Source organism: Oncorhynchus keta, unplaced genomic scaffold (assembly GCF_023373465.1).
Source record: "Oncorhynchus keta strain PuntledgeMale-10-30-2019 unplaced genomic scaffold, Oket_V2 Un_contig_22762_pilon_pilon, whole genome shotgun sequence".
NCBI lineage: Eukaryota > Metazoa > Chordata > Actinopteri > Salmoniformes > Salmonidae > Oncorhynchus > Oncorhynchus keta.
This window is the reverse complement of record NW_026283041.1, coordinates 154,564-165,356: the sequence shown is the minus strand read 5'-3', so window position 1 is coordinate 165,356 and position 10,793 is coordinate 154,564. Positions and strand designations below refer to the sequence as shown.

The following is a 10,793-nucleotide window of genomic DNA, read 5'->3' as shown; positions in this document are numbered from 1 at the left end:
GGGTAGGAGGCTGTTCCATGGAGTAGGCTAGATAAGATGCAACTCTTCTGTACACTGCTGGTGCATGGAGTAGCAGGGGGGGAGGGACTCTGCTGATTCATCAGCGTAGTACTCAGAGCCTCCTCCCCTTGCACTCACTCTCTCACACACAGACAGGAGAGAGAGGGAGAAAGAGAGGGTGGGAACAAGAGAGAGGGAGGGAGAAAGAGAGAGAGGGAACAAGAGAGAGGGAGGGAGAAAGAGAGAGAGGGAACAAGAGAGAGGGAGGGAGAAAGAGAGAGAGGGAACAAGGGAGAGGGAGGGAGAAAGCGATAAATTGTGCTGCACTGCTTTGAGTGCCTTGAGACTGAGTTGCTGTGCTTGCTGTGTCCTGTGTGTGTGTCTGGCTGCGGGCAATCAGATCTGAGCATTTCGCGGTCAGCGGCTTCGCCCTGCTTGGCCCCTGCTGATCCCCAGCAGGCCCTCCTCAGTCCCCCCCGGGTTCTCACCGGCCCCATGATGAAGGAGGAGGGAGCCCTGTGCCGTCGCCGCTTCTCAACGTGCGGCACGACCAGCTCGCCGCGACCCCCACACCCCGACGGACGCAAGCTCATCCGCAACGCTTCTTTCGGGGCTACAACGAGCTGTCGCCCTCTCGCTGCCAGGTGGGTGTGGTAGTTGAGGTGGTGTTGGACCCCTCACCCTTCCCTCCAGTCTGATGAGGAGCCTGCCCTGCCGCGGGCTCTTCCACACCCAGCTAGTTGTAGACTAGCTGTTGCTTTGAGTAGTACCCTCTGTACTGTCGCCAAGTGGCCTGTGTGCTTGTTCCCTATAAAGTCGTAACCCCTAGATACTGGTTGTAGACGGTGACTGTGCTGTTATTTGAAGGTCTATTGTCTTCTAGATGGACACTGAAGAAATATTGGAACTACAGGTACACTTTTGCTGTAGTGGTGTCCCTGTGGCAGAGTTACCTGTGTGCTTGTTCCCTGTAGAGACAGAGTCGTAACCCCAAGATACTGGTTGTGAACTGTGACTGTTATTTCAGATACTAATGTGCAGGAGGTTATTGTTTTCAGTGTACTGTCACAGTATTGGAGCTATTCTCTTGCTTGTCCTTTTTGCGTTGCCTGATGCAGATTCTGATGTTGAACCTGTCATATCTATTTCTTCTTAGAGTTTTGAATTCTTATATTAGACCATACATTTAATACATATTTTCCTTGTATAGAAATGTACTCGGTCATATGCAAACGTATTATATCGTACTCTGTAGCCCGAGTAACTGTGCGCTGCTTTGGAGTGGCCGTCCACCTGAGCGTGAGATCAGCAGAGCTTTCACAGAACGTCAAGTGAAGTGAATTAGACCTAAAGCTTCTGTAGTGAGTGTGATGTTTTTAACCTGTCAGCCTGTCAGCCTCCCAGCCACCGAGCCGACACAGCCTCCATTCATCTCTGTTGAAGACTGTCTAAGAAGCTCTCTCCCTGCCAGGAGAGGCGCAGGCTTTTCACAAAGATTGCCGATTCACCGGAGACAGCTGGTACAGGCTGGTTGCATTCTCTCTTTCTCTTCAGCCAAATGTAATCTCAATAAAAATAGGTACGTGACGCTATTTCCTTATTATCAACCAACATTACATTTAAGCATCAGGTTCATCAGGCTGTATATAGCTTAACCTATCATAAGTATATCTGCCATTTTGGAGACGATCTCCACACAGTTTCATCAGTAATCCAGCTTCTCTGCCAATAGACCCCCTCCTCTTTCAGGGTTACCTGGGGCTAGCTTCTCTAGCTTCCACAGGAGGTGCCAGTGAGGGGCCAATGACTCAGCAGATTAACCTGGGTGGCGGCCTATTAATAGACCAATCACGTGCACCAAAAAGACAGACAGAAAATATCAGTGTCCTAATAGCTCCTAGCCCACGACCACTCGTTTGAAATATTATCCTCCCCAAAGATGAAGTGGCTTTGTCTGGCCAGCAACACTGGCAGGGTAGCCGAGGAGGATCCGGTCCATGCCGACTGCCAATGAACACTCCCCTGTTTGTGTTTGTGTTTGTGTTGCTGTTGTTGATAGCCGTTGTTTGCAGGCTGAACATGAATTGGTTTTGGAGGTCATGAATGGGGAAATGGAGAAAGGGTGGAATTGCGGTGCTCTGCTAGCTCTGTTGACAACAGAATGGCAGTACGGATTTATTTTTAATGAACCTTTATTTAAGCAGGGAGTCAGGCTGAGACCACAATCTCTTTCGCAGATGATCCCTGCAGCAGATGAGCCCTGCAGCAGATGATCCCTGTAATTTGGATCACTCCTGGGTCAGAGTAACCATTGCAGCACGTCATTACAGGGGATGTATCCCAAATGGCACCCTATTCCCTATTAATTGGTCAAAAGTAGTGCACTATATGGGAATAGGGTGCCATTTGGGACCATTGCCATTCTCGCCATGTGATGACAGGCTGCATCGCTTTGCTTCCTTAAAGGGGTCATCTGCAGTTCAAACAGTAACAAAGAGGGCACCCCAGCACTGTTTTGGTAAGAATGCTGAGGGATGGGGCTGGAGAAATGGAACCACTCTCAAATTCATCGACAGAGCTGTGGATTCAAGGACAGCCCATTCATGAGATCAAAATGATAGTTTTTAACCTTGTCTTCTGTCTATACATCAGAAATTATAGTTTTCACTTCTTAGGGCGGGATCGATATGACAACAGCCAGTTGAGCCAAATTCAAAACAACAGAAATCTCATAATTAATTTTTGTTGTTAATCCCACCACAGTGTCCGATTTCAAATGGGCTTTACAGCGAAAGCACCACAAACGATTATGTTAGGTCAGAGCCAAGCCACAGAAAAACACAGCCACTTTTCCACCCAAAGAGAGGAGTCACAAAAAGCAGAAATAGAGATAAAATTCATCACTAACCTTTGATGATCTTCATCAGATGACACTCAAAACATGTATGTTTTGTTTGATAAAGTTCATATTTATATAAAAAAAACTCTCAGTATACATTGGTGCATTATGTTCAGTAGTTCCAAAAACATCCGTTGATTTTGCAGAGAGCCACATCAATTTACAGAAATACTCATTATAAATGTTGATGAAAATACAAGTGTTATGCATGGAACCTTAGATACACTTCTCCATAATGCAACCGCTGTGTCAGATTTCAAAAAAGCTTTACGGAAAAAGCAAACCATGCAATAATCTGAGAACGGCGCTCAGAGAACAAATATAAATATCCGCCATGTTGGAGTCACCAGATGTCAGAAATAACATTATAAATATTCACTTACCTTTTGATGATCTTCATCCCAGTTCCACAATAAATGTTTGATTTGTTCGATAATGTCCATTTATGTCCAAATAGCTACTTTTGTTGGCGCGTTTGGTAAACAAATCAAAACTCACGAAGCGCGTTCACTAGTTGCAGACAAAATTTCAAAAGTTCCGTTACAGTCCGTAGAAACTTGTCAAACGATGTATGGAATCAATCTTTAGGATGTTTTTAACATAAATCTTCAATAATCTTCCAACCGGAGAATTCCTTTGTCTTCAGAAAAGCAAAGGAACGGAGATACCTCTCATGTGAAATGCGTGTCACCAGTGCGTGACTGCTGGCAGACCTCTGACTCATTCCCCTCTCATTCAGCCCCCTTCATTGTAGAAGCATCAAACAAGTTTCTAACGGCTGTTGACATCTAGTGGAAGCCTTAGGAAGTGCAAATGACCAAAATCCCACTGTATGGGGGCTGAGTTGAAAATCGACCAACTTCAGATTTCTCAGGTTTTTGCCTACTATTCTGAGTTCTGTTATACTCACAGACATCATTCAAACAGTATTAGAAACTTCCGAGTGTTTACTATCCAAATATACCAATAATATGCACATATTAGCATCTGGGACTGAGGAGCAGGCAATTTACTCTGGGCACCTTATTCATCCAAGCTACTCAATACTGTCCCCCAGCCATAAGAAGTTTTAACCTTGTCTTCTGGCTATACATCAGAACCCAAAATATTATATTTGTGGTTCTGATGGGGTAAGACAGTTGAACTATGCTCATGAGGTATTTGTACATTTATATCCTTCAACAATCAATGGACACATACTCATTCAAGGGTTTTTCTTTACTTTTACATTTTTCTACATTGTATAATAATAGTGAAGACCTCAAAACTATTAAGAAACACATGTAATAACCAAACTAGTGGTAAACAAATCAAAATATACTTTATTTTTGAGATTATTCAAAGTAGCTACCCTTTGCCATGATGACAGCTTTGCACACTCTTGGTGTCTTCACTATTATTCTACAATGTAGAAAATAGTACAAATAAATGAGTAGTTGTGTCCAAACTTTTGACTGGTACTGTATATCATTAATCCAGCAGATTTCCTGTTTATTTTCCATTTAGCAAAGGAAATGTGTATTTTAACCCTCCCACTGTCCTGTGGATGTGGCACAATGACCTAAATGGTGCAACAGGTTTTAGGAGCAATACCGGTCGCTTTAAAAACTCCCGAGATTGCTACATGCCTGCCTCCCACTGTAGCACTGCACCATGCTATCCCACTGTAGCACTGCACCACTCTATCCCACTGTAGCACTGCACCATGCTATCCCACTGTAGCACTGCACCATGCTATCCCACTGTAGCACTGCACCACGCTATCCCACTGTAGAACTGCACCATGCTATCCCACTGTAGCACTGCACCATGCTATCCCACTGTAGCACTACACCACTCTATCCCACTGTAGCACTGCACCATGCTATCCCACTGTAGCACTGCACCATGCTATCCCACTGTAGCACTGCACCACGCTATCCCACTGTAGAACTGTCCACGATATCCCACTGTAGCACTGCACCATGCTATCCCACTGTAGCACTGCACCATGCTATCCCACTGTAGCACTGCACCACGCTATCCCACTGTAGAACTGCACCATGCTATCCCACTGTAGCACTGCACCATGCTATCCCACTGCTAGCACTGCACCATGCTATCCCACTGTAGCACTGCACCACGCTATCCCACTGCTCCCGCACTGCACCCTGTTGCTATCCCACTGTAGCACTGCACCACGCTGCTGCTCCATCCCACTGTAGCACTGCACCATGCTATCCCACTGTGCTGCACTGCACCATGTTCTGCCCACCTGTAGCACTGCACCATGCTGCCCACTGTCCATCCTGCTCTGCACTGCACCATCCTGCTATCCCCACTGGACAAAATTAAGAACATGAAATTTTTTCCTGTTAGTAATCTGGTTTTCTGATTGAGATTGTCAAATGATATCATGCAGATTATAGCCAACTGGTCTCTGTTACATCCAGGGAAAGATGGCATATTTAGTTTGTTATCTGGTCAGATTACAACCAGATAGAGTGCTTATTTTTCTGGTTGTGAAATAGACTGTTTGCCAAAATATGTCTTATTGACATCATTGCCCACTTTGGCACACAGCTCCGTTCTGCTCCATCCTGCTCCGTTCTGCTCCATCCTGCTCCCATTCTGCTCCATCCTGCTCCCGTTCTGCTCCATCCTGCTCCCGTTCTGCTCCATCCTGCTCCGTTCTGCTCCATCCTGCTCTGTGCTGCTCCATCCTGCTCCGTTCTGCTCCATCCTGCTCTGTGCTGCTCCATCCTGCTCTGTGCTGCTCCATCCTGCTCTGTGCTGCTCCATCCTGCTCCGTTCTGCTCCATCCTGCTCCGTTCTGCTCCATCCTGCTCCGTGCTGCTCCATCCTGCTCCCGTTCTGCTCCATCCTGCTCCGTGCTGCTCCATCCTGCTCCGTTCTGCTCCATCCTGCTCTGTGCTGCTCCATCCTGCTCCCGTTCTGCTCCATCCTGCTCTGTGCTGCTCCATCCTGCTCCGTGCTGCTCTGTGCTGCTCCATCCTGCTCCGTTCTGCTCCATCCTGCTCCCGTTCTGCTCCATCCTGCTCTGTGCTGCTCCATCCTGCTCCGTGCTGCTCTGTGCTGCTCTATCTACCACCAAAATGGTGGTGGTGACCTTGTTGCCATGGCAAATGTAAAGCAAGCAGCATACCTGACTGCACACTGATTTATGCCCCCAAAACTCAAAATTGATGCTTTTTCCTCGTGCGTATAGCAGGTAATATTTTCACCCTTCCCCAATTGTTGTCAGGCCAGCTGTTGCTAGGGAACCTTTCGGTTCTTCCCGAAAACATGGCGACAGTGTCAGTGTTCATCAAAGCTGTAATGCCGTGTGTGTGTGTGTGTGTGCGTGTGTGTGTGTGTGTGTGTGTGTGTGTGTGTGTGTGTGTGTGTGTGTGTGTGTGTGTGTGTGTGTGTGTGTGTGTGTGTGTGTGTGTGTGTGTGTGTGTGCACTCCATCCATAGACATGACAAAAACACACACAATGTACACTTCACTGTCTTATATAATGATCCATCCCTAAAGATCATCATATCTGTTGTTCAGGGTGTAAATACGGTGCCATGCCACCCCCTCACAGCATCATGGTACGAACCGTCTCACTGGGACTGGATGGAAAAAGGATGTTTGCGGTTGGTTCCACAGAAACATCTTCATAGGGGTGTTTATATTCCCTTTAGTTATGGAGAAGTGGGAACAAAGAACTCTGACTGTTGAAATGTTATTTTGGTTAGCGTTGGTACACCCTCAGTGGGTAGTCAGAAACCACAAGTATCCGTTTTCAGGGGAAAGCAGAGAACAGGTGAAGCCTGAACTTTTGCTTCGGTTTCAGCTGACAAACGACAAACAAACAAATGTCACTGTTGAAAAGCCATTTTGGTTAGAATTGGTTTGTGTTGGTTAGCATTGGTTTGTGTTGGTTAGCATTGGCTTTCTTGGTTTCTTGTCAGCCTAAGTTCTAGGTTTATGTAGGGTGAATGTTGAGTGTTTCTTTAGAGGAAAAGCAGAGAGAAATGTGAAGCATAAGACCTTGTCCCCCAAAGATATAATGATCCTATTGTGAAATAATTTATTTTAGCATGTCAATCTTGGTGGGGCAAACTGCCAGCAAAGCCTTTACACAGCACAGCACAACAATAAACAATACATTAATTGCACTACAACGGTGACAAACAGTTCCCACAAACTGTTAGGGCCTACATAAAACTATCCCAACAGCAGAGCTTTCTTTTCAGCACCATGGAGTGAATCCTTACCACTGCTACACCTGGCTCTCAGCGGAGCCTTGTACATCAAAACATATCAGCTATTTACTGTTTTTTTTAAACTATGGAGTAAGGGGACGATGAGCGGATAAAAGGCCATGTGTAATTTCGATTTTAAGACATTCAATAGCGAGCTAGGAAGGACATAGTCAAAATAACTATTTGTTCAGCACTTCTGAAATCTGTTGCTGTACATTTCAAAACATGGGCTGTTTTACAGTATTCTCCCTGTACACCAAGTCAAAACCATAGGATAAATGAAGGAGCATATCAGCAGACAATGAAAGGTCGTACAATATTCAATGATTACATATCTCTAAAACAGGCTATAGGCTACATGTCACGGACGTGTGGAGAGACGGACCAAGGCGCAGCGTGATTAAAGTTCCACATCTTTATTTTAGTGAAACTTTTCAAACAAAACCAGAAACAAACAACGACCGTGCAGTACTGAGGTGCAACATGCACTAACTCAAAAACAATATCCCACAAACACAGGTGGAAAAACGGCTACCTAAATATGATCCCCAATTAGAGACAACGATTACCAGCTGCCTCTAATTGGGAACCATACCAAGCACACCAACGTAGAAATATGAAAACTAGAATACCACATAGAAATTATAAACTACACAACCCCTAGTCACGCCCTGACCTACTACACCAGAGAGAAAACAAGGGCTCTCTATGGTCAGGCGTGACACTACATGTGGATATCCAAGTCAGAACAGTAGGCTGTTGAGGCACTTGGGCACCTAACAGCTTACTACACAACATTCACTTAGTATTACTTTCTTAGCTACAGTATACATATATCCCTGGCGTGTTACATCATTTATGCAGCAACATACAATACATTTTTGGGCTCCCCTTGTTGTGCTGTGCTCACTTGATTAGGAAGGTGGCGCAGCGGTCCTTCGTGGGCAAATTTTGTCATCAAACTTGTAACTCTATGGCAGCACCCAAGGGGCTTGAATTTTCAAGCTCTACCCGTAGATTTTGCAGTGATTTAGTGTCCCCATGAGTGACAGAACACTAAGCCAATCACAGCACAACTAGAGAATGTTGTGTTGTGTCGTGGCTTTGCTGGCATGCATCGGGAAAAATAAAATAGGGGAGTTTGCCCCACCAATAGAATATAATGGTTTGAAACCTTGAAGGTTTTACTACATTACATTTACATTTAAGTCATTTAGCAGACGCTCTTATCCAGAGCGACTTACAAATTGGTGCATTCACCTTATGACATCCAGTGGAACAGCCACTTTACAATAGTGCATCTAAATCTTTTAAGGGGGGTGAGAAGGATTACTTTATCCTATCCTAGGTATTCCTTAAAGAGGTGGGGTTTCAGGTGTCTCCGGAAGGTGGTGATTGACTCCGCTGTCCTGGCGTCGTGAGGGAGTGTGTTCCACCATTGGGGAGCCAGAGCAGCGAACAGTTTTGACTGGGCTGAGCGGGAACTGTACTTCCTCAGTGGTAGGGAGGCGAGCAGGCCAGAGGTGGATGAACGCAGTGCCATTGTTTGGGTGTAGGGCCTGATCAGAGCCTGGAGGTACTGAGGTGCCGTTCCCCTCACAGCTCCGTGGCAAGCACCATGGTCTTGTAGCGGGATGCGAGCTTCAACTGGAAGCCAGTGGAGAGAGCAGAGGAGCGGGGTGACGTGAGAGAACTTGGGAAGGTTGAACACCAGACGGGCTGCGGCGTTCTGGATGAGTTGTAGGGTTTAATGGCACAGGCAGGGAGCCCAGCCAACAGCGAGTTGCAGTAATCCAGACGGGAGATGACAAGTGCCTGGATTAGGACCTGCGCCGCTTCCTGTGTGAGGCAGGGTCGTACTCTGCGGATGTTGTAGAGCATGAACCTACAGGAACGGGCCACCACCTTGATGTTAGTTGAGAACGACAGGGTGTTGTCCAGGATCACGCCAAGGTTCTTAGCGCTCTGGGAGGAGGACACAATGGAGTTGTCAACCGTGATGGCGAGATCATGGAACGGGCAGTCCTTCCCCGGGAGGAAGAGCAGCTCCGTCTTGCCGAGGTTCAGCTTGAGGTGGTGATCCGTCATCCACACTGATATGTCTGCCAGACATGCAGAGATGCGATTCGCCACCTGGTCATCAGAAGGGGGAAAGGAGAAGATTAATTGTGTGTAGTCTGCATAGCAATGATAGGAGAGACCATGTGAGGTTATGACAGAGCCAAGTGACTTGGTGTATAGCGAGAATAGGAGAGGGCCTAGAACAGAGCCCTGGGGGACACCAGTGGTGAGAGCGCGTGGTGAGGAGACAGATTCTCGCCACGCCACCTGGTAGGAGCGACCTGTCAGATAGGACGCAATCCAAGCGTATATATTATAATATACATATATATATATATGCGTATATATATAATACTACATATTGTGAGGCCTGTCTTGCCTTGCTTCAAAGTTGCCAAAATCCAACCAAACGTGCAGGCAATAATTTATATAGACTTCCATGTGCCATTGTAACCAGTAGCCTATTTCTCTCATGTTCTATTGTGTTTCAAATAAACTTTCTTTCTTTCATTGTGCGGTAGCCAAAGACACAATCCTGTTATATTATCAACCCAGGCTGGTTGCCTTTAGATCTCCCTCTTTCCACATTTCTAACTGATATTTTCATCTCTGCCTCATGAAACCGCGTGCATGTATGGTGTGCTTTTGACTGTTTTCCGCTAATTGCGTTATGGAGTGAACATTCGCGCAAAGCTTACTACGTTTATAATGTGAAGAAAAAATATATCCCTAACGATCTGTTGCATGAACATCTTTGCTTTTTAACGTTTTTTGGGATGTATCCTAGGCCTACTGGTTGTATGAATTTGGGATCTATCGTCCCACGACGGCCCCAGTCTGTTTAGAATAGGCTATTTCTTTCTCACACAGAACGACAAGCTGACCATTATAATAGATCAACTTTTCCACTTTGGGGGATAGTAGACTAACATAGGCAAATGAGTCAAGTGATCCATTGCTGGTCTTGTTTGCTGAGGAAAAGTAGATATCTTCAAAGTGCACATCTGAATTGGGTAAGAAGGAGGCACCCCGTTGCATCCTGGATCATGTTCTCTGAAGATGAATAATCATCAACGAAATGTGATTTCTGTCCTTCTGAACTCCGTGGGTCGACATCCTAATCAGGTTAGCACCGCACCCAATGCATGTCCGGTCATTTAAAATGCTGCCGGTCAAAAACCCTGACACACACACACACACGCACGCACACACAAAAGATGCCTAATCTGAAACTCCTCAGCCAAATAACCAAACATCCCTCCCATGTCCAATATCCTTAAAGGGAGGTGATATATTAAATGGATTTAATTTGAATGAATAAACATTGTCTGGTCCTGCTAGACAGTTGACTCAACCTATCCAGACAGACAGTCTTCATTTAACAAGGTAGATGGATGACAGTAAGGTTTACAGAGAGCTTTGTGTCAACCAGTCAGCCATTTCTCTCTAGCACATCTCTCCATAGAGCCTTCAGAATGAGAGCTTCCCAAGTGACACCCTATACTGATGTATTACACTGCTTTTGACCAGAGCTCTATCAAAAGCCACTTCATGTAATGTCCTATCTTTTCTTCTCCTTCCTTTTGCTCTGTCAC

General features: G+C 45.8%; 1 protein-coding gene across 1 annotated transcript in view; it reads left to right on the top strand.

Annotated features, from left to right (window-relative positions):
• Positions 1–400: 400 nt before the first annotated feature.
• The window catches only part of LOC127921614 (oxysterol-binding protein-related protein 8-like), a 74,847-nt gene continuing 64,454 nt past the window's right edge, over positions 401–10,793 (top strand). The window contains 2 exon segments of the mRNA XM_052505190.1: positions 401–607; positions 610–636. Of these exon segments, the coding sequence (XP_052361150.1) occupies positions 496–607; positions 610–636 (139 nt within the window). The 5' untranslated portion in view covers positions 401–495.